This window comes from Balaenoptera ricei, chromosome 14 (genome assembly GCF_028023285.1).
Source record: "Balaenoptera ricei isolate mBalRic1 chromosome 14, mBalRic1.hap2, whole genome shotgun sequence".
Taxonomy (NCBI): Eukaryota; Metazoa; Chordata; class Mammalia; order Artiodactyla; family Balaenopteridae; genus Balaenoptera; species Balaenoptera ricei.
The window spans coordinates 12,256,518-12,283,109 of NC_082652.1; the positions used below are offsets into that span (position 1 = coordinate 12,256,518).

At 46.3% G+C, this 26,592-nt stretch overlaps 1 protein-coding gene across 2 annotated transcripts in view; it reads left to right on the forward strand.

Moving 5' to 3' along the window:
* The window catches only part of FBXO21 (F-box protein 21), a 37,466-nt gene extending 12,241 nt beyond the window's left edge, over window positions 1-25,225 (forward strand). Inside the window, exons 5-12 of one of the 2 annotated variants that reach the window (XM_059894985.1) lie at window positions 548-694; window positions 995-1,131; window positions 2,112-2,248; window positions 5,885-6,064; window positions 7,155-7,287; window positions 14,342-14,553; window positions 15,852-16,009; window positions 22,927-25,225. In XM_059894985.1, coding sequence (XP_059750968.1) covers window positions 548-694; window positions 995-1,131; window positions 2,112-2,248; window positions 5,885-6,064; window positions 7,155-7,287; window positions 14,342-14,553; window positions 15,852-16,009; window positions 22,927-23,114 — 1,292 coding nt within the window. In that variant the 3' untranslated portion in view covers window positions 23,115-25,225. The remainder of the gene's footprint in view (window positions 1-547; window positions 695-994; window positions 1,132-2,111; window positions 2,249-5,884; window positions 6,065-7,154; window positions 7,288-14,341; window positions 14,554-15,851; window positions 16,010-22,926) is intronic. The other variant, XM_059894986.1, reaches the window with a different exon arrangement.
* The last annotated feature ends 1,367 nt before the right edge of the window (window positions 25,226-26,592 follow it).

Genomic DNA, 26,592 nt, shown 5'->3' on the forward strand with positions numbered 1-26,592 from the left:
TAGCTGTGGGTTTCCTGAGTGTAACTATTTAATTTCAAAGTCCAGTTATCTCCAAAGTCCATTTACTGGCTCACCTTTCAGAGGAATAATTTGTTGAAATGGTATATCTGACATTTTGAGGGCTTTCAACTATTTTTTTTTTTTTAAGTCTCAATGAACTGTCTTATAAGTTTTCAGAGTTGTTGGATTTTGAACTATAAGAAAATTAGGGAGAGAGAAGTAGCTTGAAAAGATCTCCTTTAGTGTATTTATTTCTCTTCCTAGTAGACTGTGGAGATATGGCATGTATCACACAGTTCTTTGAGTCCATGACCTCTGAGAGAGTTTTGGTATATTAAAAAAATAATAATAATAATGAAATGTAATCTCCTTTGTGTAAGAATGTTGTTCCTTCTCAGTGTATTAGCAGCCAGACCTGACATCCACGATAGGAACCACATCTGGAGGAGTGGTGTAAAGAGCCATGGCCCCAGGAGTCGGGGGTGAATGACCACTAATAAGAAAAGGTAGAAGTAGGAGTTCATTCAGTAATTCTTGTTCATTTCAGGTGCAGTGTATATTGACCAGTACTGCAATCCTCTCTCCGACATCAGCCTCAGAGACATTCAGGCCCAGATTGACAGCATCGTGGAGCTTGTTTGCAAAACCCTCCGGGGCATAAATAGTCGCCACCCCAGCTTGGCCTTCAAGGCAGGTGTGGAATTGCTTTGGATCCAGCTGTATTTGCAAAAGAAAACATAGAGTAATTGATTAATTTGGGGAATTCTGCAGTGCCTTCCCATTATGTCCCAAAAAATCGACTGATGATACAACCACATATTCACCTGGATGATGTAAAAGACCTCAAATACGTATTCTCTTTTCCACCCTGGATTGGTAACACCTGATGTATATTCTTAGGACATTGCCAGTGTCTGCATGTTAAAGGTTATTTGGGACACTGGTCACAACATTATTTGTGCTTGTGTCCTCAGAGTAGGTCTCTGTATTTCAGGTGAATCCTCCATGATAATGGAAATAGAACTCCAGAGCCAGGTGCTGGATGCCATGAACTACGTCCTTTATGACCAACTGAAGTTCAAGGGGAACCGAATGGATTACTACAATGCCCTAAACTTATATATGCACCAGGTAAATGTGTGTATAATAGAAAATGTAATAATTACATATATATATTAAGCTTATCTCTGATAAACTGTACAGTTATTGAGGGCAAGTAATAGATTTTGTTCATCTCTCAATGCCCAGTGAAACTCATTTTTGCCTCTACTATGAGGGTATTGCTGTGGCTTTTGCCTACTTCATCACAGAGCATCCTCTGTCTGAAAACCCTTGAGGTAAATTCTTGACTAGAAATTGGACTTCTCTGACTCAGTGTGGTCCGTTTGCATCTTGTGAACACTAAACTATGAAACTAACCAGGTCTTCCTTTTTGCACTGGCTTCCAGGAAGACTGGAGGAAATACATGACCAGCTGCATCATTGATGCTTGTTTTTTATTTGCTTCCTACTTGTCTCCGTTTTCGTATCTGTTCTGTTGCTCTCTACGAGACTTGTATTTTCTTTTGTCGTATCTTACACACATTATTTGAAATGGCCTTACGTTCTTCCTAGAAGAAGGAGGGCCTAAATCACAGGTCTGCACACTTTTTCTGTGAAGGGCCAGACAGTGATTCCCCTTGGCTCTGCAGGCCATGTGCCCTCTGTCCTAACCACTCGGTTCTGCCGTGGTCGAGCGAAAGAAGGCACAAACCATACAGAAACAAAGGCATGTGGCTGTGTTCCAGTAAAACGTTGTATGTGGACATGGACATGTGAATTTCATATAGTTTTCATGTTTCATGAAATAGTATTCTTTTGACTTTTTTTAAACATTAAGAAATATTAAAACTCTTCTTATGCAAGCCATCCAAAAACAGGTGGTGGGCCCGATTTGGCCATGGACTGTAGTCCGAGAGCCCTGATCTAAGTAAATGAAATATTCATCCACTTAAGCCTGAAAACCTGTCCTCTCACCTGATGCACAGTAGGTGCCCACTGAGAAGGTGTGGGGAAGGGGTGAGAAGGTGTGGTTCATCTCTGTGAAGCTAAAGCCTTCTCTTCTCCTCTAGGTTTTAATCCGCAGAACTGGAATCCCAATCAGCATGTCTCTGCTCTACCTGACGATTGCCCGGCAGTTGGGGGTCCCACTGGAGCCTGTCAACTTCCCCAGTCACTTCTTATTAAGGTGGTGCCAAGGTGCAGAAGGGTGAGCCATCCGTGACACATCGTGATTGCCCTGAGGATTCATTTCCACTGTGCTGAGAGGAGATGTAACAACAGAGGTTAAAAGGGGGCCTAGGGTGGTGATGGAACTGGTTTGCTCTTGACTGTATCCACGTCCGTAATCTGCTCGTGGGAAAAGTGCACTCTGGATCTTTGTCTTATTTCTCAGAGCTGCATGTGAATCTCCAGTTATCTCAGAGAAAACATTTAATTTTAAAGAACAGGACTAAGAGTTCAGGATCTTATGTCAATCACAGAGTCCCTTTGTTCCAAAGCAAATCAGTACAAAGAGTTCTTAAAGAAACTGTTACTTCCCAGTCTTCCATAAAATCTCCCTCCAGAAGAGAGGGAAGGAGGGAGGGAGAAGCAGGGGAGAGGGAACTGGGCCCAAGTTCTTCATCCATGTGCAAAAGCAAATATTCAAGTTCTCAGCAGTGGCACTCCTTTTAGGCAAGGTTGGTGACCTGATGTGCATTTTGCAGACCAGGTTAATGAGTTCTATTTTGTTCTCTTTTTTTAGACCTGGTGTCCTATTGGACATAAAGCTCCTTTTCAGGTATAGGCTAGAGAGACGGTCTCTTTAAAAGTGCCATCTAGAGGGAAAAGAAACAAAGTTATTTAATTACATCCTATTATTTCAAACTACTTCTTAATGACTGGCTGTGGTACTCTTTGGTGAAGTGATGAGTGGAATGATAGAAAGTAGCTGAGCTTTGAAGTTTGAATTCAGACCTGGCTTCCTCTGAGCCTCAGTTTCTTCCTGTGTAAAATGGGGCTAATGTTTTTCATAAAGTGGTTTGGAGGGTTAAATGAGAGAACCCAGTGCTTTACACGCCTGGTGGAATTTCTCATGCTGGTCTCTATATTTCCACCTCCGGGTTTAGGAAATAAAACTTGTCTATAAGTTGGCGCCTCCTCGGTATTCTTCCTTATCCCTTTCCCTCCTCTTCTCTCTAGAGGTAACTGCCAGTTAGTTTGAAAGTATTTGTTATTTCCATGCAAATTTTAATATTTCATTACATGTGTATGTTTCCTTGAATAGCGAGTACAGGCTTCCCTTGTTTCCCAAATATAATCTGTTCCTTAAAGTGTATTGGATGGTTTCTCTTTTGGATAGCAGGCACCCATTTTCCATTATTTTAAATGAGAAAAGTGCTTTTTCAGCTCATTCCCTCTCCCTGAATAACCCAACCAATTTCCCCAAATATCTCTAAAATATTCTTAAATGCTTATATAATGGTCCACCAAGGATTTCTGCATGATATAAAGCATTTAAAACACCAATTACCATGTTATTTACCACAGTGACCTATTGCTGGGCACATTTGTGTGTGGTAACAGGATTGTTTTTCCTTCTTTAGGCTACAGTGAGCATACACCACAATGCAGATGAACAATGAAGTGGTTTGTTAGCACCCCAAGCACCTGGCAGACACAAACACTGAGACCCATAAAGGGCTGGCCCGCTGGGGAGAGGCCGGGAGGGTGGTGGGAGAGCGCACAGCTGCTGGGCTGCGGCCCTCTGCGTCCTGACAGGACTCTGCTCCCGTGGTCTCTGTGTCTGCACCAAGACCATAATGTCACGTTGACTGTGGCTTTATCGTTAGTCCTAATGACTGGTAGGGCGAGGCCCCCACAGAGTCCTTTAGAATCGCCCTGGCTCCTCTTAGCCTGATGTCCATGTGCAGCTTTAGAATCCGTTTGTCAGGCACCTCGAAGCTCTGGTATGGTAGCTGGGCCCAGAGCTCCTACGGATCCGTGGATTCCCATGAGGAGTATGGCCTGCTTGCGTTTCCCTACTCCGTCTGTCTGTCTGTAAACACATCTCCTTCCACGTTTAAGTCATCTTTAATGTCCTTAAAAAGATTTTATTGTTTTCTACATCTAGCTCTTTGATATCTTGCTAGATTTATTCCTGGGTACCTTAACTTTTTGTTGCTATTATAAATGATAATTGTTTAAATTACGCTGTCTGTGTATAAATGATAATTGTTTAAATTACGCTGTCTATGTATTGGTGGTGTACAGGGGCATGGTTGATGACTTAGATCTGGGTCTGATTATCAGCACCTCTGCTGAATCAGTTACTAGTGCTAATAATTTGCTAGATCTTTCAACTTTTCTATGTAGACAGTCATATTGTCTGAATTGTGACAGTTTTATTTCTTTTTTTTCCAGCTGTTGTATGTTTGTGTCTCTTTTACTTATTCTGCTGGCTAGGTCCTCTTGTACGCAGTGAATAGAAACAGGGATAGCAGGCACTCTGCCTTGGGTATGACTTTAAAATTTCATCTCAAACATGATGTTTGGGAGCAGTACCTTTCACTGAGATGATCAAAGCTGCCTTCTAAAGTTGTAATTTGGGAATTCCCTGGCAGTCCAGTGGTTAGGACTCCACGCTTCCACTGCAGGGGGCACGGGTTCCATCCCTGGTCGGGGAACTAAGAGCCTGCATGCCGCACGATACGGTTAAAAAAAAAGGAAAGAAAATAATTAAGTCGTAATTTGCTAAGAGGTTTATTAATAACTAGGATTTTTTTCCCCAAAAATTTCTTTTCTGTGTCTACAGATAGGATGTGGTTTTTCTCTTTTAGGCTGCATGTGGTGAAATTTTTTAGTGTTCAATCCTCCTTTCATTCTCAAGGAACATCTAACTTACTCATATCGATTTTTATAATACATTGCTGTGTTTGATTTGCTCATATTTTATTTAGAATTTTTGCCTATAAACTTGTGTGCATTTGTGTGGTTCTCCTAGACTCAAAAAAAGGGTTGAAGAGCATTCCTTATTTCTGGAACAATTATATATGTCTTGCTAAAGGCAGGCTATTAATACGACTCAAAGAAGAAATCTGACTGGGCTTTTTAGCTGCCCAAGAGAAAGTCTCTATCAAAGTGAAACAGTTGCTCAAAGAAAAAAAACACAGCCATCCCTGAAACAAAGTCCCACCTCAATCCCTCAGGAGTCCTCCTAGGGTGAATGCAGTATCGTTAGAGGTCCTGCGGTGAGAACCTGCTTATGTGACCGCCTACCCGCCTGGCTCGGCGTGGGCCACCCCCACGTGCGAGAGCTCAGGTCGCAGAGAGCAGTTCCATGGGAGGAGCGGGAGGTGGAGGCCAGGGACACAGCTCTCCGGGGTCTGGAGCAGGGTCCCAGCCTGAGCCTCCCGAGCGCATCTGCAGAGCTGAGGCCAGAATCCTTGTGGCCCCAGGCCCCATAACTGTCATCACAGCCTCAAGGGGCCCGGGATCCACAGACGTTAACTGCTGCTACTCTGTGAAATTAATAGACTGTCTCAGGCATTCCAGAAATATTTCTCTCAACCAGACTTCTGATAGATAGGCCTGGCAGTGAGTTTTAGAGTTAATCTCGAAAAAACTATATTAAATGGCATAAACCAGTGCTATTTCTCAAGTATCAGTGTACTGCAATCTTAATACAGCAGAGTGTGTATAGAGGTCAGATTTCAGACTTTGGGCAAGGCCTTGATATTTTCAGTAGAAATGCCACTGTGTTAACATTCAGTCTCTGATTTGAGCTACTTATTACGGAGTTTTAAATATTGACTTGTTCAGCTCTAATCTGAGATACGACTCACTACGTGTGCTCTTTGGATAGGGCAACCCTGGACATCTTTGACTACATCTACATAGATGCTTTTGGGAAAGGCAAGCAGCTGACAGTGAAAGAATGCGAATACCTGATCGGCCAGCATGTGACTGCAGCGCTGTACGGGGTGGTGAATGTAAAGAAGGTGTTACAGCGAATGGTGGGAAACCTTTTAAGCCTGGGAAAGCGGTAAGGTTTTCTTGATTTTCCAGTATTTCCGCGGCGTGTGCGTCTTTGGAGGTGCAAATTACCTTACAGAGAATTGTATTTAATGAGCCTGCCTGTGATACAGAGACGCAGCGGATGCTGTGTGGCACAGTTGGGACCGCTGCAGCTATCTACCCACCGTGGGAAAAAACTGGTTCCCGTGATGTAATGCTGTCCAGACTTAGGATGTGCTAAGTGACTTTTCTTTGAGATCTTTGCAGTGGACTTGGGCGAGTTCTCTTTTATAAATGCTGAAAGCATTCTCCAGTAACAAGAATAGTTTAGACTGGCAACAATTATTTTTCACCTCCTAGTGCTTTGCTGTCTTTTAATTTATACCTTTCTATCACTTAGGTAAGAAAACAAAAGTATGAAACAATCTTGCTTCTGAGTCCATGGAAAATTGTCTTACAGGAAAAATAGAAATTTATATATTGGAGTATTAGTTTTCTGCCTATTGGCAGAATTTTTTTTTTAATTTTATTTTTTTAAGAACAGTTTTAGGTTCACAGCAAAACTGAGCAGAAAGTACAGAGAGTTCCTGTCTACCCCCTGCCTCTGGGCACACACAGCCTCCCTCATTTCAACCCCCGCCCCCACCGCGCGCCGGGAGCAGGGCGTTTGTTACAGTTGATGAACCTACCTCGGCACGTCATTATCACTCAAAGTCCGTAGTTTACATTAGGGTTTGCTGTTGCTGGTGTACATTCTGTGGGTTTTGACAAGTATGTAATGACGTGTACCCACCACTGTAGTATCATCCAGAAGAGTTTCACTGACCTGGAAGTCCTCAGTGCTCCACCTATTCAGAGTCCATTCTTAATTTATGTACAGTGTTATCGAGGTGACTCCGTAAGGAAAACGGTTACAATTTTAACTTAGTGGAGTACGAAATTTCTGTTTCTTGTGTATCTTTTTTTATTAAGAGTGTTGTAACTTTGCTGAAGAGAGGAAGTATCAGAATCAGAGAACGTGTGGGATTTGTGTCCATTACTTTTAAAATCTGGGCCTTGAAAAAGAGGGTCTTAGCTCGGAAGCAAACAGGATAAAACACAGATTTCTTTCCTCACAGGGAAGGCATCGACCAGTCGTACCAGCTCCTGAGGGACTCCCTGGATCTGTACCTGGCGATGTACCCGGACCAGGTGCAGCTCCTCCTCCTCCAAGCCAGGCTCTATTTCCACCTGGGCATCTGGCCAGAGAAGGTAATTATTTTACTTTGATGCTTTTCACCTGCCTTAGAGAGGGAACTCCTAGCTGAAAGGCAGCGCTTACAAGTTTATCCTTGTATTAACCTGGAGGATAAACACAGATTTATTCACAGTCTCCTGGTTTTGACCCATCGATTTAATTTTTTGCCTCCTTTTATTCTACTAAAAATTAGTTATCCTGCCAGGAATTGCCCATTTTCTCTGTGGTCAGCGCCTTAAACTCCCAGAACCACAAGGCCTCGGCCCTACCACTGACCCACTGGTGCCCCAAAGATGTATTTTCCCCAAGTCACCCTTCTCAAGGGGAAGCAGAAGTTTCCATATTCATCCTCCAGCTGTGCTGTTAGCAATGAAATTGACCACATGTAAATAGCCCTGCAAGGCGTAGGAAAGTGAGATCTTAGATGTGTTCAGGTCCAGCTGCTGGATGCTTTTAGGACTGCTTATGCCTTTGGAAACCGTTGGGTTTTACTGTTGCACTTGGATCTCTCAGGTTTGTGACGCCCCCTTTGGCCAGCAGGCAGCCCTGTCAGAGGCCACCGTGTTTGGGGTCAGCACCACTGCTCAAGAGCTGCGGGTGCAGCACGTGTGTGCTTCCAGCCGCGCAGCACAGTGCAGGAGCAGCTGCTCGCCCCCGTCACGCCCCTGCTTGTCCCTGGGAATATGTTAATGGTCCACTTTGTTTAGACAGCCGGGTGAGAGGCTTGAATTCTAAGCTCTCACAGGAACATCACCATAAAATCATCAGCCCTGTCACTAGAGAGTGGTAAAATCTTCCTTGAGAAAGTAAATAATCTCAATGACTCACCGTTGCTTACATGTACATTTCCTCATTTATTGACAGTGTCAAAGATCTACTGTAGTTCTAGGAAAGGATGCATTAGTAGGAAAATCCCTGAGCCCCTGTCTTCAGATGTCATCTACAGCCCAGGACACCCATGTGATCCGATAGAAGAGTTACTGGAACACTAGGCTCTCTACCAGGGTCACCACCTGCTTCCCACGACCTTGTCCAGAATTGAATAGTTTACTTTTACTTTTTACTTGATTTATTTTTGATACCAGGATATACATAACTAATTCCTTTCACTTTATACTGTACATTAGTTCAGGAATTTCATGATAATTTGTAAAATGCAGAGATCCTTTCAAAGCATGGCTCCTCATAAGTAGATTCTCTACTTAAATTACACATCAGCCTTAGAAGGAGTAGGGTTGACGTCGCCTTTGGGATGAACGTCTGTAGAAGCCCTGGCATCCTTTCCTTTGATGACAGGCTCAGTTTAGGGCTCCTGTGCTGCCTCTGGGGGAATTTCCTTGGTATCCTCCTCAGATGGTCAGGATTGCCTTCCTTCCAAACAGATGTCACTGGAACAAGTTCCAAAATTGTCACACGCAGAAAATTTTTCCCCATGATGACCATTCATGGGCTGCTGGGGTCAGGCACCTAGACGCTCCCTGCATCTAAGATCAGGAAGGGAAAGTGGCTCCTTCCCCATGTGTGGCAACTGTCTCGCCTCCATGAACTGTGCTGCAACTGCAGGAAGGACCCCAAGACAGCGGAGGAGAGCTGGGGCCCGCAGTGAGGAAGGCTCCAGGGGGTGTGGAAGCAGTTAGAAAAGGGTCCTTTCCGGAGGAAGGGTTTGAGGTGGCCCTAGAAGGCCGGGGAACGATTTCAGAGCACAGGGAAGTAGGTTCCTCCAGTGGTGGGGCGGCTGGGAGAGCTCAGTGCTGCACACCTCCAGTCCCTTCTGCCAGCCCTTTGGGGTGGCTACTGTTGTTTCATTTTGTTTTGTTTTGTTTTTTGCCCTTTTACAAATAATGAAACCGAGGCACTGAGAAAAGTAGTTTGCCAAGGTCTCCCGCACAGAAGTTGATGGCATCAGGCGTTCAGATTCACAGCCCACCCACACGCTTCACCCCTGTGGACCAGGGCCAAGGCGAGATTGTTTCTGAAGAAGCCAGCAGAAGGGCATTTTCTACTCCTGCTGCTAAACCTACATCCTTGTTCCGATCCGTAGTTATCCCTTCCCTCCATTTTCCACATTGAGCGGAAAAGATGTCCCTCAGTTTTCCAAGGCAAAACTCCATGTGCTCTGGATCCAACCTGCTGCCTGTCCTTGGACTATTAAGTTCTCCTTTATTTCTTCTCCTGTATCTGCAGCTCCCTGTTTCTACTTCTATTGTCAGCATTAAACATACTCAGGTCTCCCTCATCTTTGAAAAAAGAGAAGGAGAAGCCTCTGACGACAGCCCCTGGCTTTCCCCGCGGCTCCATCTTACCTCTCTGCTCCCAGCCTGGCCAGGGTCCTTGTGACGGCCTCCCCCTCACCTCCCCCGCACTGCACAGAGCGTGGGGCTCTGTTCCCACCCCTCCCCCCCGCGTGAACTGGAAGCCCGTGACCCCCTCTTGCTGAACCTTCTCTTTGTTGCCAAATCCAGTGGACACTTGTCTTTCCTTATCTTTCTTGATCACTTGGAGGTTGTCCCCCCGCTCAAAACACTCTGTTCCTTTGATTCTGGTCCCCTGTTCCCAGGCTCTCGCTAGTTGCTGTCCTGTCTCTCCCTTTCCCGTCCTCTGTCTCTCCCTTTAAGGCTCTACACTGTGGGGTAGTTTCTAGACTTCTTTCTTCTGTGCACGGTTCCCCTCAGTGATCTCACCTTACCTCAGTTACCATCTGTAGGTCAGCGGCTCCCAAATCTCTGATCTCCTGCCTGGACCCTGGGCTCCAGGCCAACACATCCAGATGCCTGTCGGCGGCTGTGTCTCCTTCAGTCTCCTTCCTTCAGGCTCCTTCAGTCTCCTTCCTTCTCCTCTGAGACCGTTTGAACATGTTTTAAACACTGTAGCCAGAGTGATCATGACAAAATGTCAGTTACGTCTCTTCGCTGCTCAGGGCCCTCTGAGTGGCTCCCCCGTTGCCTGGAAGACCAGGCTCGTGCTCTCCACCGAGGCCTGCTGGGTTCTTGGCGGCCCGGCCCTGCCTGCCTGCGTTTCCCTATATCCACTCTGCTGCTACAACCACGTCCTGCATCTGTGCTGTGCTCTTGCCTCAGTTCTCTGCACACGCTGCATCTCTGCCCAGAACACCTTTCGTGTCCCTCAGCTCCATCTGCCGGCTAACTCCTGCTGAGCCGCCGGCTTAGCCCTTGCCTCTGAAACCCCTCCCTGCCCCTCTGCACCCTGACGGCCCTGAGCGCGCCCTTCCACAAAGCTTGTGCGGAGGAGTGTCTCGCAGCTGCTTAGCCACCCTTCCCCACGAGACCGTGCTCTTTAAGGACAGGGACCATGTCTTGTTCTTTACTGTAGCTCTTCCCCTTGCTCTCAGCACAATTCCTGCCACCCAGTAGGTGCTCACAACATTTTATTTGAATGAATGATTAAGAAATGACAGAAATTCGTTAGCTGTGAACGAGGAAGGAGGCTCGAAGAGAATATCCCAATTTTCCAATAAGGGTGGCCACTTCAAAAGTTGAAGTGTGTGGGGAGCAGACCTCTTTCGGGGTAGGAGACAGTGTTCCGTCTGGGATGTGTTGATTGGCATGACCCGGAGCCGTGGAGTACCGCGTTTGGTGGGCGCTCTTGGCATCAGCATCTGGTAGCTGAAGTCCCAAACGTGGAAGAGCCCACAGAAGTGGACGTCCAGAGGATGGAGCCAAGAGCTTCAGAGACATGTCAGGGGAAACCTGCAGTTAAGAGGACAGAGCAGGGTCTGCAAACTCTGGCCCCTGGGCCCAGAGCCGGCTGGCTTTGTGAATTCGTTTTGTCAGCACACAGCCGTGTCCGTTTGTCTGTGGACTGTCTCTGGCTGCTTTTCAGCCACAGCGGCAGAGGGGAGTAGTTGAGTCAGAGACCATATGGCCCACAAAGCCGAAAATATTTACTTTCGGGCCCTTTACAGAACAAGTTGCCAGTCGTGGGCAATAGACGCCCCTGTTCCAAGATCTCTACTCTGAAGGTTGTGGGCTCTTGGGATTCTAGGCCTAGACATTTAGCTGTAGACGTCATGGTGCCCCACTGTCAGCACGGGCTTTTGGAAACACACCGGGCACATCTCATGGTGCCTTCTCCGTTTCTGCCGTCTCCCTTCACCCTATCATCCTCACACCAAGGGAAGGACGGGAGTAATCATCCCTGAACCTTATCTCCTCCTCGGATACTCTGAGTTCAAGACTTCCTTTATGCTTTGAAGATTCCACGTTATGTTTCTTTCACTTATCTGGTGGGAAGGGGCTGCCAGGAACAGAGGGGAGGCTGTGTCTATAGGAAAGTTGTCAGCAGTAACTAGTTGGAACTGCGGAGGGGAACACAAGAAGCTTACTGTGAAATCAGATGCTTTTAGCTACAAGGGACAACTGTTGTTAGTGTTGGCCCTACATTACAAGGCCACTACAGGGGGTGGCAAGTGGGTGGGATTGGCTCCTGGCTGGTACTGGTTGAAGCTGGGTCTGCTACTTGGGGTTATACCACTCTGTCCATTTTTTATGTGTTTGAAAATTTTCCTAACAGTCAATTAAAATAAAATACTCCTCTTCCTGCTTTGATGTGAAGGTGACTGAGACCTGGAGTTGCGAGTCAGCTCTGGGTCCACATCCTCACTGCACGTCTTCACAACCCCATGACCTCAGGCAAGTTGCTTAACTAGCGTGGAGGGCTTTAATTGAATAAGGGATGTGGTTTTCGGTAAAATATTTTCTAGTCAGATTAAGTCTAAGAGGGAGGATGCTGATTTTTGGCTTATGATAGGTTTAGGTAGGGAGGTAAACGGTGCATGATAGTGGGGAAATACCCTAAAAGACTAGAAAACTTGAGGGTATTTGAGGGGTAAATAAATTTTAAGTCTTGTGTGTTCAGGTTAATTTCAAGTGCTAGCACAAAGCCCAGGATGGTCACTGTAAAGGCAGTTAATTTTAGGTATGGGGGCGTGGTTATTAGGGGGACCATTGTTGGGGGGATGTTGTTGGAGATAATAAATCCGGCAAAAACACAATTAGTAAGAAGTTTGATGGAGTTAATTAGGAGTGGGCTGTTTTCATTGGTTGAGGTTAAGGGAGAGAAGTGAGGTGGTCCTAGCAGGGTGAAGAAGGGAACGCGAGCACTTCAGACAGCTGGGAGGGAGGCGGCAGCTGGAGTTATTAGCAGGGCTCGGGCGTTGGTGTAAGATGTGTTAGCAGCTTCAGTGACCAGGCCTTTAGAAGCCAGTGAGGAAAGGTATTCCTGTCAGTGCTAAACTTCCAATAATAAGGGCTGTTGTGGTGAAAGGTATAGCTTTGAATAGGCCTCCTATTTTTCGAATATCTTGGTCGTTGTTCAGGCTGTGAATAATAGATCTGGAGCATATGAATAGTAGGGCCTTAAAAAAAAAGCATGTGTGAACATGTGCAAGAATGCTAGATAGGGTTGGTTGATGCCAGTTGTTACCATTATTAGGCCTAATTGGCTGGAAGTGGAGAAGGCGACAATTTTTTTAACGTCGTTTTGGGTGAGGGCACATATTGCTGTGAATAGGGTGGTAAGGGCTCCTAAGCATAGTGCTACTGTTTGAATAAGTTTATTGTTTTCTGTTAAAGGGTAAAATCGAATAAGCAAGAAGATCCCTGCCACGACTACTGTGCTTGAGTGCAGTAAGGCTGAGACAGGAGCAGGACCTTCTGTTGCTGAGGGGGGGTCAAGGGTGAAGTCCAGAATGAGCAGGTTTTCCGGCTGCAGCTAGTACGAGTCTTACAAGGGGGAGATTTGAGTGATTTAAGTCGAGTATAAAAATTTGTTGCAGGTCTCCTGTGTTTAGATTAAATGGGAATCATGCTATTGATATAAATCCAATGTCCTGATGCGGTTATATAGGATGGCCTGGAGAGCGGCTCTGTTTGTGTCTGATTCCTTTTGAAATTGGCAGTGACTGGACTGCTGACCTTCAAGTTGGGAGGATTAAATGAAGTAAAAAATGTGACAGGCTTGGCACAGTGACCAGCAGAGAATAAGTATTCAGTAACTATTGAGATCCTGCAAATCTCATTCTGGAAGACAAGATTGGGTTTTAAATTAATATGTTACATTGCATAAAGCTGTAGTTTTCACGACACTTTTATAGGCTCACAATGTATCAGGAAATAGGGCAGTTATTAATCATTATTTGACAAGTGAATCAATTAATTCAAGGGTAAAAACAGCGAGTGTGGCTGATCCGGGCCTAGAGTCCAGGCTGCTCTGTCTCCTCAGCGTCCGTAAGTAGGAGGAGACCCGTGTCACAGGCCCTCGGCTGAGCTGTGAGCGAGCGGGGCTTGCTGATTGTTCACATGTGTTAGCGTTCCTTGAACTTGTATTTTTCCGTAGAGGCACTGGGTGCAGTAGAAAGAGTAGAGGCTTGGGGTCGGGCAGTTCTGCTCTGCCAGCTAGTCGCATAAGTTGCGGGGAGACGGGGTTTCCCCGTCCACCTGAACACTGAATTGTGCTGTGAGTTAAAGTCATTGAAGCGACCAGTAGGATTTCAGAACCCTGCTCCGCACATCTTCATTCTTCACATATAGCATCATAAATGAACTGTGCTGATTTGCGTCCATCACTCCAGTGCCCTCCCTGTGACCCCTTCCCCTCTCCTGCAGCACTGAGGCCAGTCTATCACTCAGCCTCTTGACCTTGATTGAAGCAGCTTCACATTTCTTTTTCCTCTCAATTCATGAGTGGCAGGTTGAAAATGTTTCCTTTCTGTGTGTGAGAAATTGAGTCCCCCCGCTCACCAAGGATGTTGGAACCTGTTAAGAGTTCACCTAGTCCGACAGACCCTCGCATCCCCATCCTGTGCGGACTCCGGTCCCCATGTTTCTATAGAGTTCCTCCCACTCACGCTGGTTGGATTTGGATGCCGGGGCCAGTCCCCAGCACGTGAAGTGACTCTGGGCGTACAGAGCACCGACGGGGTGAGAGCCTGTGGGTAACGGAGACTCGGGCCGTCAGCCCGGCTCGCCTCGCTGCCCTTCCTCAGGTTATGTAGGTCTAAATCCCTTGCCAGGAAAAAGAAAAGGCCTAAATGAAAATATTATCTCCTAGTCTTTCTGTCTTGTCTTGAAGGTGCTTGACATCCTCCAGCACATCCAAACCCTAGACCCCGGGCAGCACGGGGCGGTGGGCTATCTGGTGCAGCACACGCTGGAGCACATTGAGCGCAAGAAGGAGGAGGTGGGCGTGGAGGTGAAGCTCCGCTCCCACGAGAAGCACAGAGACGTCTGCTATGCCATTGGGCTCATTATGAAGCATAAGAGGTGAGTGCCCCGGCGTCCGCCCCCGCGCGGCTGCAGAGGACACAGCGCCGTGAGCCCCGCTTCTCGGAGCAGCGGGGGTGCACCTGGAGGGGACCTGACCCGATGCAGCAGCGACTGAGGCCCATCGCAGCGAGAACCGAAGGCTGAACCATATCTTTAACCTTTTTGTTTTTTAAGACGCAACTTGATTTCCTAACGGGGAGCTCTTCTACTGTGTGTAGTGACCCTTCTCCGTGGGGGATGGAAGCCCTGTCAGCCTCGTTCTTCCTCTCCTCTCTTCGTCGTCCTCACTCTCTCCAGGGGTCTTGCTCTCCTTGGATCTGAGGGTGGTAGGGACTTGCTGGGTCCTGGGGTTTGGACATGGCTGATGGACGAGGCAAAATTAAACTGCCTCCAGAGCAGCTGTACCTATTTACATCCCACCAGCAGGCCAGGACCTGAGAGGTTTGATTCTCAACAACTTGTGTTAGTGCCAGACCTTTAAAAATGCACTTATGTGGTAAATGGCAAATGGCATTTCATTGTGGTTTTAATTTGCATTTCCCTGGCTACCACCCAGATTGAGGTTCTTTCCCTGCGTTTACTAGCCATTCAGGTTCCTTTGATTAAGTGCCTCTTCAGGTATTTTGCTTTTCATTTGAGTTGTTAGTCTTACTGATTTGCAGTTTCTTTATTCTGTGTATTAGTCTCTATGTTCAGATAAGTTGCAAATATCTTTACTCAGTTTTTGGCTAGTGTTTTCCATTCTTTTATTACGTTCTTTTTCTTTTTTTTAACTTTGTTGTGGAAATTGCAAGCATATGTAAGAGTAGAGAGAGGAGTGTTACAAACCAGGTAATGTTCCCATGTCCAGCTTCAACAGTTATCATACAATTTGTTTCACCCCCTCCCCCCTCCTCCCTGGAGCAAATACCAGAGGTCCTTTTCATCTGTAGCTATTTCAGTAGGTAACACTAAAAGGTAAGGGCTGACTTTTTTAAAAAGACACCTTTACCATTCTGTTGTCATATCTAAGAAAAAAATCAGTTCGTTAACCTCATCAAATATCTGGTGAGAGTTTGTGTTTCCTCAGTTGTCCTACCATGGATGGATGGATGGGTGGATGGATGGATGGATGGATAGATAACAAGAGGGGTTTATAAAGAGAGGCAGGAGTAAAATTGATTTAGCATGGAGTAAAAGCAGGCAAATCTCTAAGAATGTAAGCTTCAGAGAAGCCAAGCCATTGTCTCTATATTTCATAGCTGCCATGACAGGGCCCCAGGGAGCTGATCTGCCACTGCTCTTATGTTAATTAGGTATGGCTATAACTGTGTCATCTATGGTTGGGACCCCACCTGCATGATGGGACACGAGTGGATTCGAAACATGAACGTCCACAGCCTGCCTCACGGCCATCATCAGCCTTTCTATAATGTTCTGGTGGAGGATGGGTCCTGTAGATATGCCGCCCAAGGTGAGTACCTGGTACTGTCTGTACTTGAAGCACACGTTTGAGCCCTCAGATTCCGCAGGCACAGGCTGGCAGTCTGTTCAGAGTTGACAGGTGTCCCATGGCTGTTAGCCTCATCAGAGCTGGTACTCAGCTGAACGTGGGTGGGTGTGCACTGGTGCGGCCATACCACGAGTTACCCAGTCACCACCCCAGCCAGGACCCTGTTCCAGGCTGTTGCCGACCTCTGTTTTGATTGGTCATTGCCTCTGCCAGTCAAAGTCCTGCTTCCCAGGCACTGCCATTGGCTCCCTGCGGGCAAGGAGGGTCAGCTTGTGCCCTGCTCATACTGCCTGCCTGAACTGGAGGGCACCGATTGGCACTGCTGGGGGAGCCACCGGATCACTGAGGCTGGCAGCCAGTTAGCTGTGCTCCCCCCAGAGACGCCCCCAGTGGCCACTGTGGGAACTGCAGTTCACAGCCCTGGCTCTGAGGGCACCTGGGAGAGGCAGCAACAGGTAGGTGCTTGGTAGGTGTTTGGGGTCGCTGCCAGCCCCGACAGGTGCTCGCCCAGGGCTCTCCTCTTCTTTGTCCCTCCATTTAGTGGGGTGAATTTATCCCATGCCTGCCTGTCAAGGCATTCGCAATGTTCATTTTATTAATAAAAATGCTGACGTAGTGCTGCTCTGTGACAGCAGCCTTCTAATGTCCGTTAACTCCATTTGAGAACTGTAGTTACCATCATCATCATCATCATCGTACGCATTTGATACACAGGGAAACTGAAGCACATAGAGATGTTTAAATTTTAACTTACAGAGTATGCGGCCAGGCAGCTTGGCAAAGAGCCTTCCCCATAACCATCATGCTGCACCTTTTTGCATCTCACCTAAAGCATCATGTTTGACCTAAGTTGATACTGTGTTCTGGTAAATCCAATAATAGAAATGTTGGATGTATAAAAATCTCAGAAGTACCGAATAGACTAGAAAAAGTTTCATATTAATTATTGTTAATTCATCAGAAGCTGAGAGAGGATCGTATACAAGAGAAATTCCCTTTATTGAGACCACAGCTCATCTAACCTCCGTCAGTACAAGGGGAGTTATCAAAGGGGGCTATGTGCACCCCGTGTCAGATGAAGGCACTGACAGGGATTTTATTTAACTTAAGAAGCTTTGTCAGATAAAAAAAAAATTATACTACAAATTTTAAAAATCAAGTTATTTGGAAATCGCTGAGTGATTCTCGGACTGTTTGCCCCCGTCACTGATCACTCAGTGAGCATTTCCCACTGCGCGTCACGGAGCGAGTCCCGAGCACAGAGGAAATCGTCTTGTTGTCGACACTGGGGGCTGTGTCTACACCTTCACCTTGTACACTCGTTGCCCGTTACATGGAGTTGATAATCAAGACTTTCAGTATCTGATATTTGGGTTTCTAGAAACATTTATATTAACTTTAAAATGGGCTTCTTAGAGTAGGTGAAGCTGGGTATTTGGTTTTAAGGTGTTCTGAATTTGTCCAGTGTCTGCATAGAAGAGTCAGGAATTCATCCTAATCTTACCTTAGGTCAACATGAGCTGTAAGGTTTACAGTCAGAATACTATAATGACTTTGTTTAAAAAAAAAAAAAAAAAAAAATCTGCTTGTCAGTTTCACACTCTAAAATTGATTTGAAAGAATATTGCAGATAACATGACCTAAATACTTAATCATGCATCTTATAAGAATAAGGACATTTCTCTGCATTACCACAGTTACATCATTACACCCAGCAAATAAAAATGATTTCATAATATCTAACATTCAATCAATATTCAAATTTCTCAATTGTCACAAGAATAACTTTATAGGTACTTGTTTATTCATTTTTAAATCATGATCCAGACAAGATTCAGGCACTGTGTTTGGTTATTATGTCTCTGTAGTCTCTTTTAGTAAAGAACTGTTCCTCATTTCTCATCTTTTTTCCCTTTTTCACAAGACTTTGACTTTTTGAAGAGTCCGGGCCGGTTGTCTTGTAAATTGTCTAACATTCTGGATTTGTCTTACTGTTTCTTTGTCTATGTATTGTCTGTAAACTGGAAGTTAAGCCCGGGTTTGATTAGATCAGATTGCTGGTTCTGGCTGGCGTGCTTACTCTCAGGTGCTGTGTGCGTCACGTTGCATCTCGTCCAGAGACCATGGGGTTCCGTGTCCACTGTTAGTGAGGCAGAGTGTGGTCATTGGCTAAGATGGTGACTCGCTATAAGGGACAGTTTTCCCTCTGCAGTTAACAGGAAATCCATGGGGTCAAACTGGGGCATCCTGGGTATATCCTGTCCCCCAATAACCTTTATCCTTATGTTTGTTTTAGCACCTATTGGCTCTTCTTGCCTAAATCATGATGTGAGAATTGCAAAATAGTGGTTTTCTACTGCGGGTATACCCTCTAGTTCTGTAAACAAGAGCTTTGCCCTCCTTCCCCCTCTTCCTCCCCCTCTTCCTCTCTCTCTTTTCTCCTCCCCCCCCCCCTCGCCTCTCTCTCCTCTCCTCCTCTCTCCCTTGCTCTCTCTCCCTCTCTCCTTCCCCTCTCCTCCCATAGATTCCTGGATTTTTTATTTAGTCAATGTGTTATAATCATTTGGAACAATTTTATTCTCAAATTAGCTCACATTTAGCCAGTGAGCGACCTTGAGAGGCTAAATTTTAAAAGCACTAATTTAAATATGTTTTTGAACATTTCTGGGTTAATATATTTGCATTAAGTTATTTTGTTTTTAAACTATTTCGTGATCTAAATTTTCAGCCTCTGGCTCCAGTGATCCTAGTAATCTGGGCAGAGCCCATTAATGAATGCTTTTCTGTTTTTTAGCTCTCCACAGAGAGTTGATGAGTGAATTATAAACCACATACCTGCGTGCCATCCTCAAATACTTATAGTCTGCACAATTAAATTTTCCCTCAATATGTTAATGGGCTGTACAGCATCTTGCATTTTGTAATTTTTGTTCCCACTAGGGGGCGTGCTTTAGTATTAATATTTTCTTGGTACCAGAAACTCCTGTCTCAACTTCCCTGCGTACTTCTTAGTACTGAAGAAAATGACTATCACAGATGCTCTGAATTTAAGCCAGCTGCCCATATTGGAAGGTCAGGAATTCAGCTGTGGTGTGAGAACCTGGCTCTTACATGTCTTCCGTGTACGATAGTAAAGCACCTGGTTGAACGCTTGGGCCGTGGCGTGCCCTCACCCAGTGTCAGTTTCCTTTTCCATAATTGGTCTTCCACTTCCAAACTAAGTTTCCACCATCCCCCCCCCCCCGCCCCCAACACGCACACACACACACAGTCCATGGCGGTCTGCACATGCTGGCAAGGGTGTGAGGACTCCCTGCACCAGGGTTGGAGTGTAAATTTTCAGCCGTCTCAGAGGGCGGTTTGGCTCTCCAATTGTCAAAATCTCAAGTGCTCATTCTCCTCTGACCTGGCATTTCTCCCCTCGGTTCCTCCGCTGGAGACGCACTGACACAGTGGGCCTGTGGTCCCCTTGTTATGACAGCAAAGCAGTGTCATTCATGGGACTTGTCTGGTAAATGGGGGTATATCCAAACTTCGGGTAACTGAGCTGCAACCAAATAAACCAGTTGCAGGTAAATGCTTACTGTATGTTTTATAGGAATAAGCACACATAAGGCAACACAGAATTTTCTTTGAATGCATATAATTATATTTAGCTACATATATGTATGTTCATAAAAGGACTAGAAAACTCACGGTCATAGTGGTTTCCTCTGGGGAGGGGCTGATAGGTGCCCCCAGAGGACTCATGGGTACTGTTTCCAGACTTTTACAGGAATGTATTCGTGTATTTTGGGGTAGCTGAAATTTTTAAATAAAATAAGCAGACACATTTCTCTGAAAATTTTAGGGGAATCAGAAATTCTTCCCAAGATTTTTCCAGGACTTTTAAGTAGTCCCTGTTTAATATTTTGCTCTTTATTAAGTTTTATATCACTTAGATTTCTTATTCCTATTCAAATTTTTTTTAAACTTATTTAGTGGATTGGGAATTATTTTCCCCTCCTAATACTTAGTTGTCAACTTCAGTGTTTTATTTTTTCCTAAAAAAGTTTCTTTTATGAGTACATTTTTCCTGTTTTGCTGGGAGTCCAGGTAGATAAACACTGAATTCAGTCCACGTTCCTGGTTAACAGCCAAGAGCGGGGCCGTGAGCGCCCTCGTGGACTGTCACCGCCCCTTTCCTGGTTTCCCCAGTGTTCTGTCCGTACTCCTCATGCCTCTTTGTTTGGGGCCCACGTTCAGAATTCTCCGCAGCAGCTGCCCAGTCGTGCTGTCCTTACAGACACGTGATCATGACCTGACTGTGACCTTTCTGCCCTCCTACCAACACTCAGACGCCAAGCGTTGGCTGACACCAAGCTGCTGCTTAAGGATACATAGAGAGAAAAAGAGAGGGAGAGAAGTGATGCTGAAATGTGTGTCTGGCTTTCTTCAGAGCAGGCGCTGGGCGCATTCTGGTTCAGAAGCTGTGTGTTGGGGGGTGTCCTGTGCATTGGTTCAGAGGCACCCTGGCCCCTGCCCACGCGATGCCGGCAGCAGCCCCCAACCATGACAACCAGAAATGTCTTCAGATGTTGCCGAGCGTCCTGTCAGAAGCAGAATGGCCCCCGGATGAGGACCAAATGGACTTTTATCTCTCGGGGGGTAATCCCAGGTTCTTGGCCCTCCGTCGAACATCTCTGGGGCGAGAACAGCCGACAGGGGAAGGCAGTTGGCCGGGTTCAGGCCCCAGGCCGTGGTTGCATCCCCCTGGGCCTCCCCAAGGCAGGTACGCCTGTGACTCGTCGCTCACTTGGGGGGCGGGGGGAGCAAGACAGCAGATTTTCTCAGCCAGTGGCATTTTAAAGCATCCAACTTTTTGTTTTTTTGTTTTTGTTTTTCAACGTTTGTTGAAAATAAATGTAAGGAAGGAAGTAAAACCATCTCCAGAGCTCTGGTGGTAACAGTAGAGAGAGATCAGAGCTCATAGAGCACCGTCCCCACAGCCTGCTTTCTGAGGCAGCCGTGGCCTGGCCCTCTGGTCTATCCCAGCCCCTCCTCCCTGACCTCTGCTGGCGGGACAGTGCACGGGACGCTTCTCTTCAGCTGCTTCCCCAGCCCTGGAACTGGGCCGTGTGGGTTTGAGCCCCGGCTGAATCCCTGGGCAGGGTCCTCACTCCTGCTGCTGTCAGCTCAGCCGCAAGAGGGCGCGTGACCAGAGCTCTTCGTGGAGCCTTGCGAGCTGGAGGCTGCGCACGTCCCGCGGTGCCCGGCACGCTGTACGTGCCCAGCTTAAAGGAGTTCACGGGAAACGTGTAGCTGTGTGTATGTGCGTGTCACGTAGCAGCGCAGGTATGTGGCCTTCCTGGCTTTTTATAAGTGATACGTGTTTTTACTCCCACTTCCCCCATAGCGTCTTGAAAACAGGTTGCTCGTTTTCCTGGCTGTCTAGGATTTTGCTGAATTAATGTGCCATCATTTATTTACATATTGACCTGCAGTTGGACATTTAGATTGTTACTACATTTTTTGCTCTCCTAAGCGATGCTGAGGTAACCTCTGAACATTCATCTTTGCTCGTGATTGGTATGTGATGTCCATAAAGGTGTTGTTTTCTCAAACTGATACATCCCAGCGGTAGTCTGAATAAACAGCCTAAAACAGCTACAAGCACAAAAGTTCTTTAAATCCTCCCATCTTGTAAAAAAGTTACAGATTGAATTACAGACTCTTTCCCCCTCTCTTGAAAGACAAACATCCGTTACAGGCACTGCTTCTGAAAGGCGCTCGTGTTTATCCTGTGTACTCTGGGTGGAGGGCACCGAAGGTCCTGCACATGCGTTTCAGGATGTTTAATGAGCTGTTTAAGAGATAACCTGCTGCACCGTTGGTGTTAGTTAGCCCGTCAGCTAGGCTCGCGCAGGGACTCCCTGAATTGATTTTGGCAATAGGTGCTAAGTATGGTTCATATTGATCTGGGACACAGTCAGAGTGGGGAGGCCTGCCTGGGCAGCTCCTTTCTGGTCCAGGTCATGGAGGGTGAGGGTGGCCTTTCCTGACTGCGGGCCACACACAGTCTAGGGCCAGGCCTCTGTGGCCAGCGAGGAAGGGCCCACGAGACACTGTCCTTTCCTTGGGCCCATGGAGGGGCCGTTTTTCAAATCGCTTGGGGAGGGAGAGGCCATCGGATAGGATTTCAGGCTTTAAAATACCTTGCAGGTATTATCACCTCTTTTTTTCTCATTCCGTTTGAAAGGAGTCTTATTTTCTATTGCTTTCTCTAGTGGCAAAACGGGGAGCACGGAAGGGAGGTAGTGTGGTTTTCCTAAGAGATGATATAGATGCCACAGCCCCTATCCCTGTAGGGTCCCCAAGCCAGCCCTGTGAGCCAGGTCCTCGGCCTTGGAAACACTGAAGGGTGCTGGGGGGGGGGGGCGTGGGGGGTGGGAGGGCGGTTCCCAGTAGCAGACGAGGAGGACGGCAGGGAGAGACGTGTGAGCGGGTGCTGAGGCGGCTTCAGAAGCTTCACCGCTGGCGAGAAGCGAGCAGGCTAGGCCACCCTCGGCCCACACGTGTGGCTTTGTGTTGGATCAGGTCAGAGAAGCCTGCCGAGCCCCTAGTGTGCAGACCCCGAGGGACTGCTGGAGTTTTGTTCAGAGAGAAGGAAAACACTCGTGTTCCTTGCGGAGCTGGAGGAGGACCCCGAGCTCCCTCCCTCCATCCTCCAGTGGCCTCGCCGCCTTTTCCTGTTTCCTCCTCCGACTTCTATAAACATCTGTCTTTCCTTTTCCCCCCCTCAAAAATGCACTCAGAATGGGTGATAGGAGGGTCTCTGGATAAAATATGCTGCAGAAATCAGCTTTAATGAGAATGTCCGTGTGCCTCTCTGCCAACAGAGAACTTGGAGTATAACGTGGAGCCTCAGGAGATCTCACACCCTGACGTCGGACGCTATTTCTCCGAGTTCACGGGCACTCACTACATCCCGAACGCAGAGCTAGAAATCCGGTACCCAGAGGATCTGGAGTCTGTCTATGAAACGGTGCAGAATATTTACAGTGCAAAGAAAGAGAATGTGGAGTAAAGTCTAGGGGGACATTGTACCTTTGCTGCTGCTGCTAATTTCCAAGAGAACAGGATTCCGGACGGAGATGTCTCCACGGATCCCTCTGGATTCACACCACCGGGAAAGCCACTTAACCAGTAGTGCTGATTGCCTCCTACTAAGTTTAAATCACGTGTGCTCTCCTCCAGCTGCAAAGACAATGTTGCTCTCCGCCTACACTAGTGATTCATTGAAAGGCACTGTGTTCAGTGGCATGGCTTGTATGCTTGTCCTGTGGTGACAGTTCGTGACATGCTGTCTTCATGACGTCTCACAGTCGACACTCTTATAACCATTCTTTTTCCTCACTTCCCATCGTGTCTGTCTACATTGTCTCAGAACGTTTCATTTGCTGGACAGATGGGGTTGTCCGTTTGCAGTCATTTCTCTGATTTCTCTGTGGGATGTGTGCCCTCCTCAGTCAGGATCATCTGTCTTTTTACCCTGCATTTAGTGCTGATCCAGGGCTGAAGCTCTAGGTGATATTGGCAGCATCTCAGCTCTGGAGTCATTAACAAACTAATGGTAATCAGAAGTGTTGGAATTTATTTTTTTCTAATTCTTGAAACAGATTTCAGGCATTTGTCCTTTTCTTTATTTGAATTGAGAGGATGACACAGTTTTGCCTTCCGGATTCGTCTCTTGGATTTACGCTCATATCTCTACGAATTATTAGTTTTCTATTTTATTACATAAAATTCTTTGAGAAAATACGTAATTAATAATAGCCTTTGTGAATGGGGTTTTCCACATTCATCTGCTCTTCCTCCCTTTAAAATAAGTGGGTTTTTAAGAGAAATCTACTCCAGTATCGTAAGTAGATCTTAAATCAGTGATGAGTTCTCTTTGTAGTAGGAAGTACAATCTGCTGTTAAAATGTCTGCTTTTAGAAACTGTACTCCGTGGTCTCCAAAGACCTGAAAATGAGGTTTCACTTTTATAACCAGAAAAAAGAAGAGATAATGAAACTTGGAAATTAAAAAGGAAAGGGGAGTTTTCGTGCTCCCTGTGCTTCCTTAGAATCACTTCAGGACCTTTTTGAATGTGGCAGGGTAGAAATAAACGGAGTATCTCCAATTTTAAGAGCGTGTGCCCTGTGGGAAAGGAGACGTGAGCGTGGCCCGTGTTCTCGAGTTACCGTGGCTGTGAAAGCACCAGGAGAAAGTCTGTGCTCAAGCCGCTGGGGAGTGCGGCTGCATAGCCAGGCTCCGCTGGCACCGGTCCTTTCCATGTTCATGGTACCTGAGCGTGAAGGACTCCCACCGTTCTCGACCCGTCCCTCCTCCAGCAGGCTGACCTTGTAGTTAACCAGTAGCAGCTAACTTCTGGAGTTAGGACCTAGTTACTTCACTCTCTTAAGTTTAAAAGATTCCAGTCGCTCTAGTGAATGAGGCTTTCGGGGGGCTGTGGTCCAGCCACGCCTCGCTGCCTACTGTCCATTTGCATGCAGTATTGTCACACCATGTTTGATGACTGCCTCTCGTTTACCCTTTGGAAACCCTGGGATGACCAAGGTTTGGGGAAGCCACCTGAGACCCCTTACTAGCAAGTGACAGCTATTGAGCAGTTATGGGAAAGAGATGGGGATTTGGCTAGCCAGCTCCCTCCAGCTCCCTCCAGCCCCTATCAGCTCTGGTCCAGGGCCCGTGTTCCTCATCTGTCCAATCCAAAGTCAGATGATTTGGACTTGCATTTGAAATTGTGACCACTCACAACACCCAGCCCGTCTGAGGTTGGGGGGTTTTACACTACTCTCATTTAAAGGTGAAAATTAGATACTATGGCATTAATATTAATGAGATGCATTACTAAGAATCTGTGGCGCATGCTGAGAGTTACAATTGTTGGTTTTCTGGTTTGATTTCCTTTTTTCTTAGAGTAACATCGAAGCCAAGAAAGATGGTTTTACCTTTACTGACCCACTGTAAATATGTATCTAGACTGTTTCTAAATGTGTTTCTTCATGAATGCTTCATTTGGCTCCAGGAAGCCTGTGTCACCTGTGTAAGTTGGTCTTTGGGCACTTTATATTTTTCTAAAAATGTGTTTTGGATCCTGTACTCTAATAAATCATAAGTTTCTTTTTAAAATTTTTTGAAACGTTATCTCCACTTTAAAAACCCCTGTTATAAAAGTAGAACTTTCACAATGTTGAAATATTAAATATTTGGATATAGTAACTTCTTTTCTCTTCAAATGAATGCCAAGATTTTTTTGTACAATGATTAATAAATGGAACTTATCCAGAGAAACCACACAAATGGCCTGCCGGGTTTCGTTCCAGAACAGAAAGCCCAGCCGTGACAACAGCAGAATCTCTCAGTTCTCATTCTGATTGAAATATGCAAAAATTGGCTCTACCGAATTTTTCTTTACATCAGTGAGCGGACAGAGCACCTTTATATTATGATTTCCCTGCCAAACGTTAATTTTTCGAGCTGGCTAGTCATCTTGAGAGTGTCTGGTTGTAACGCGAAGATTGCAGCCTTTTAATTATGTCGAGTTACGTGTTGTAAAGTGAGAGTTGCAGACACTTTGAGGGAAACCCAGGTTCTTGGTGTGTCATTAACGCTGACCCGATAGCTGCACGCACGCGGCGTTTTCCACAGCGTCCCGCCGAGCGCCGCTTCCCCGCGATGTTACACGTGTGCTGTCACACACGACACGGAAAGGGAAGGTCACGGCTGAGCAGTCAGCAGTTTCGTGCACTGCGGTGTTTCTCAGAGCCTTTCACGTGCAGTTGTACTTTGTGACTTTCCAGGAGGGGAGTGTAGTGGTGTCTTCCCAACTTCTAAGACCCTAGAACTTTCCTCCCCCAGCACACCCGCATGTGCACAGCGTCCCCGAGGCCCAGGGTTTGCAGACCTGCTTTGGGAAACACAGTCTCAGCGAGATGTCAGTTATGCCCAAAGCTAGTCCACGTCACCAGCAGACCAGTCTTGCCAAGCGTCTCGTTTGAAAACATGATCCATCTAATTGGATTTTGAAAGGCTGGCTTCGTGGTGTCTCTGTCCGAGCCTCGTAATAGCTCTCCATCAGAAGTGCATTTACGTTGCAAAGTCATGTTATTTCAAAAACCAGCATCGGTACTCTTGCTCAATCAGTTTTACATTTTCTAATATCCACTTAAAGTCTCGTTCTACGTTTAAAACGTCTGAGTCTTTCTTAGGGTGTTAAACTGAGTCACGCTTTCACGTCCTGGGCTCTCATCCGCTACCACCAAGGCCCCTTTGCTGTAAAGGGGGGGACATGTCTTTCCCTTCGTTCACATTCCAAGCGAGTGAAGTTGGATTGCCAGCAGCCTTTTTATGGAAAAGTGTCTTGTGGCCGTAATAATCAAGCTGTAGCTCTTCATGGGTTTTTTTTTTTTTTTAACATCTTTATTGGAGTATAATTGCTTTACAATGGTGTGTTAGTTACTGCTTTATAACAAAGTGAATCAGTTATACACATACGT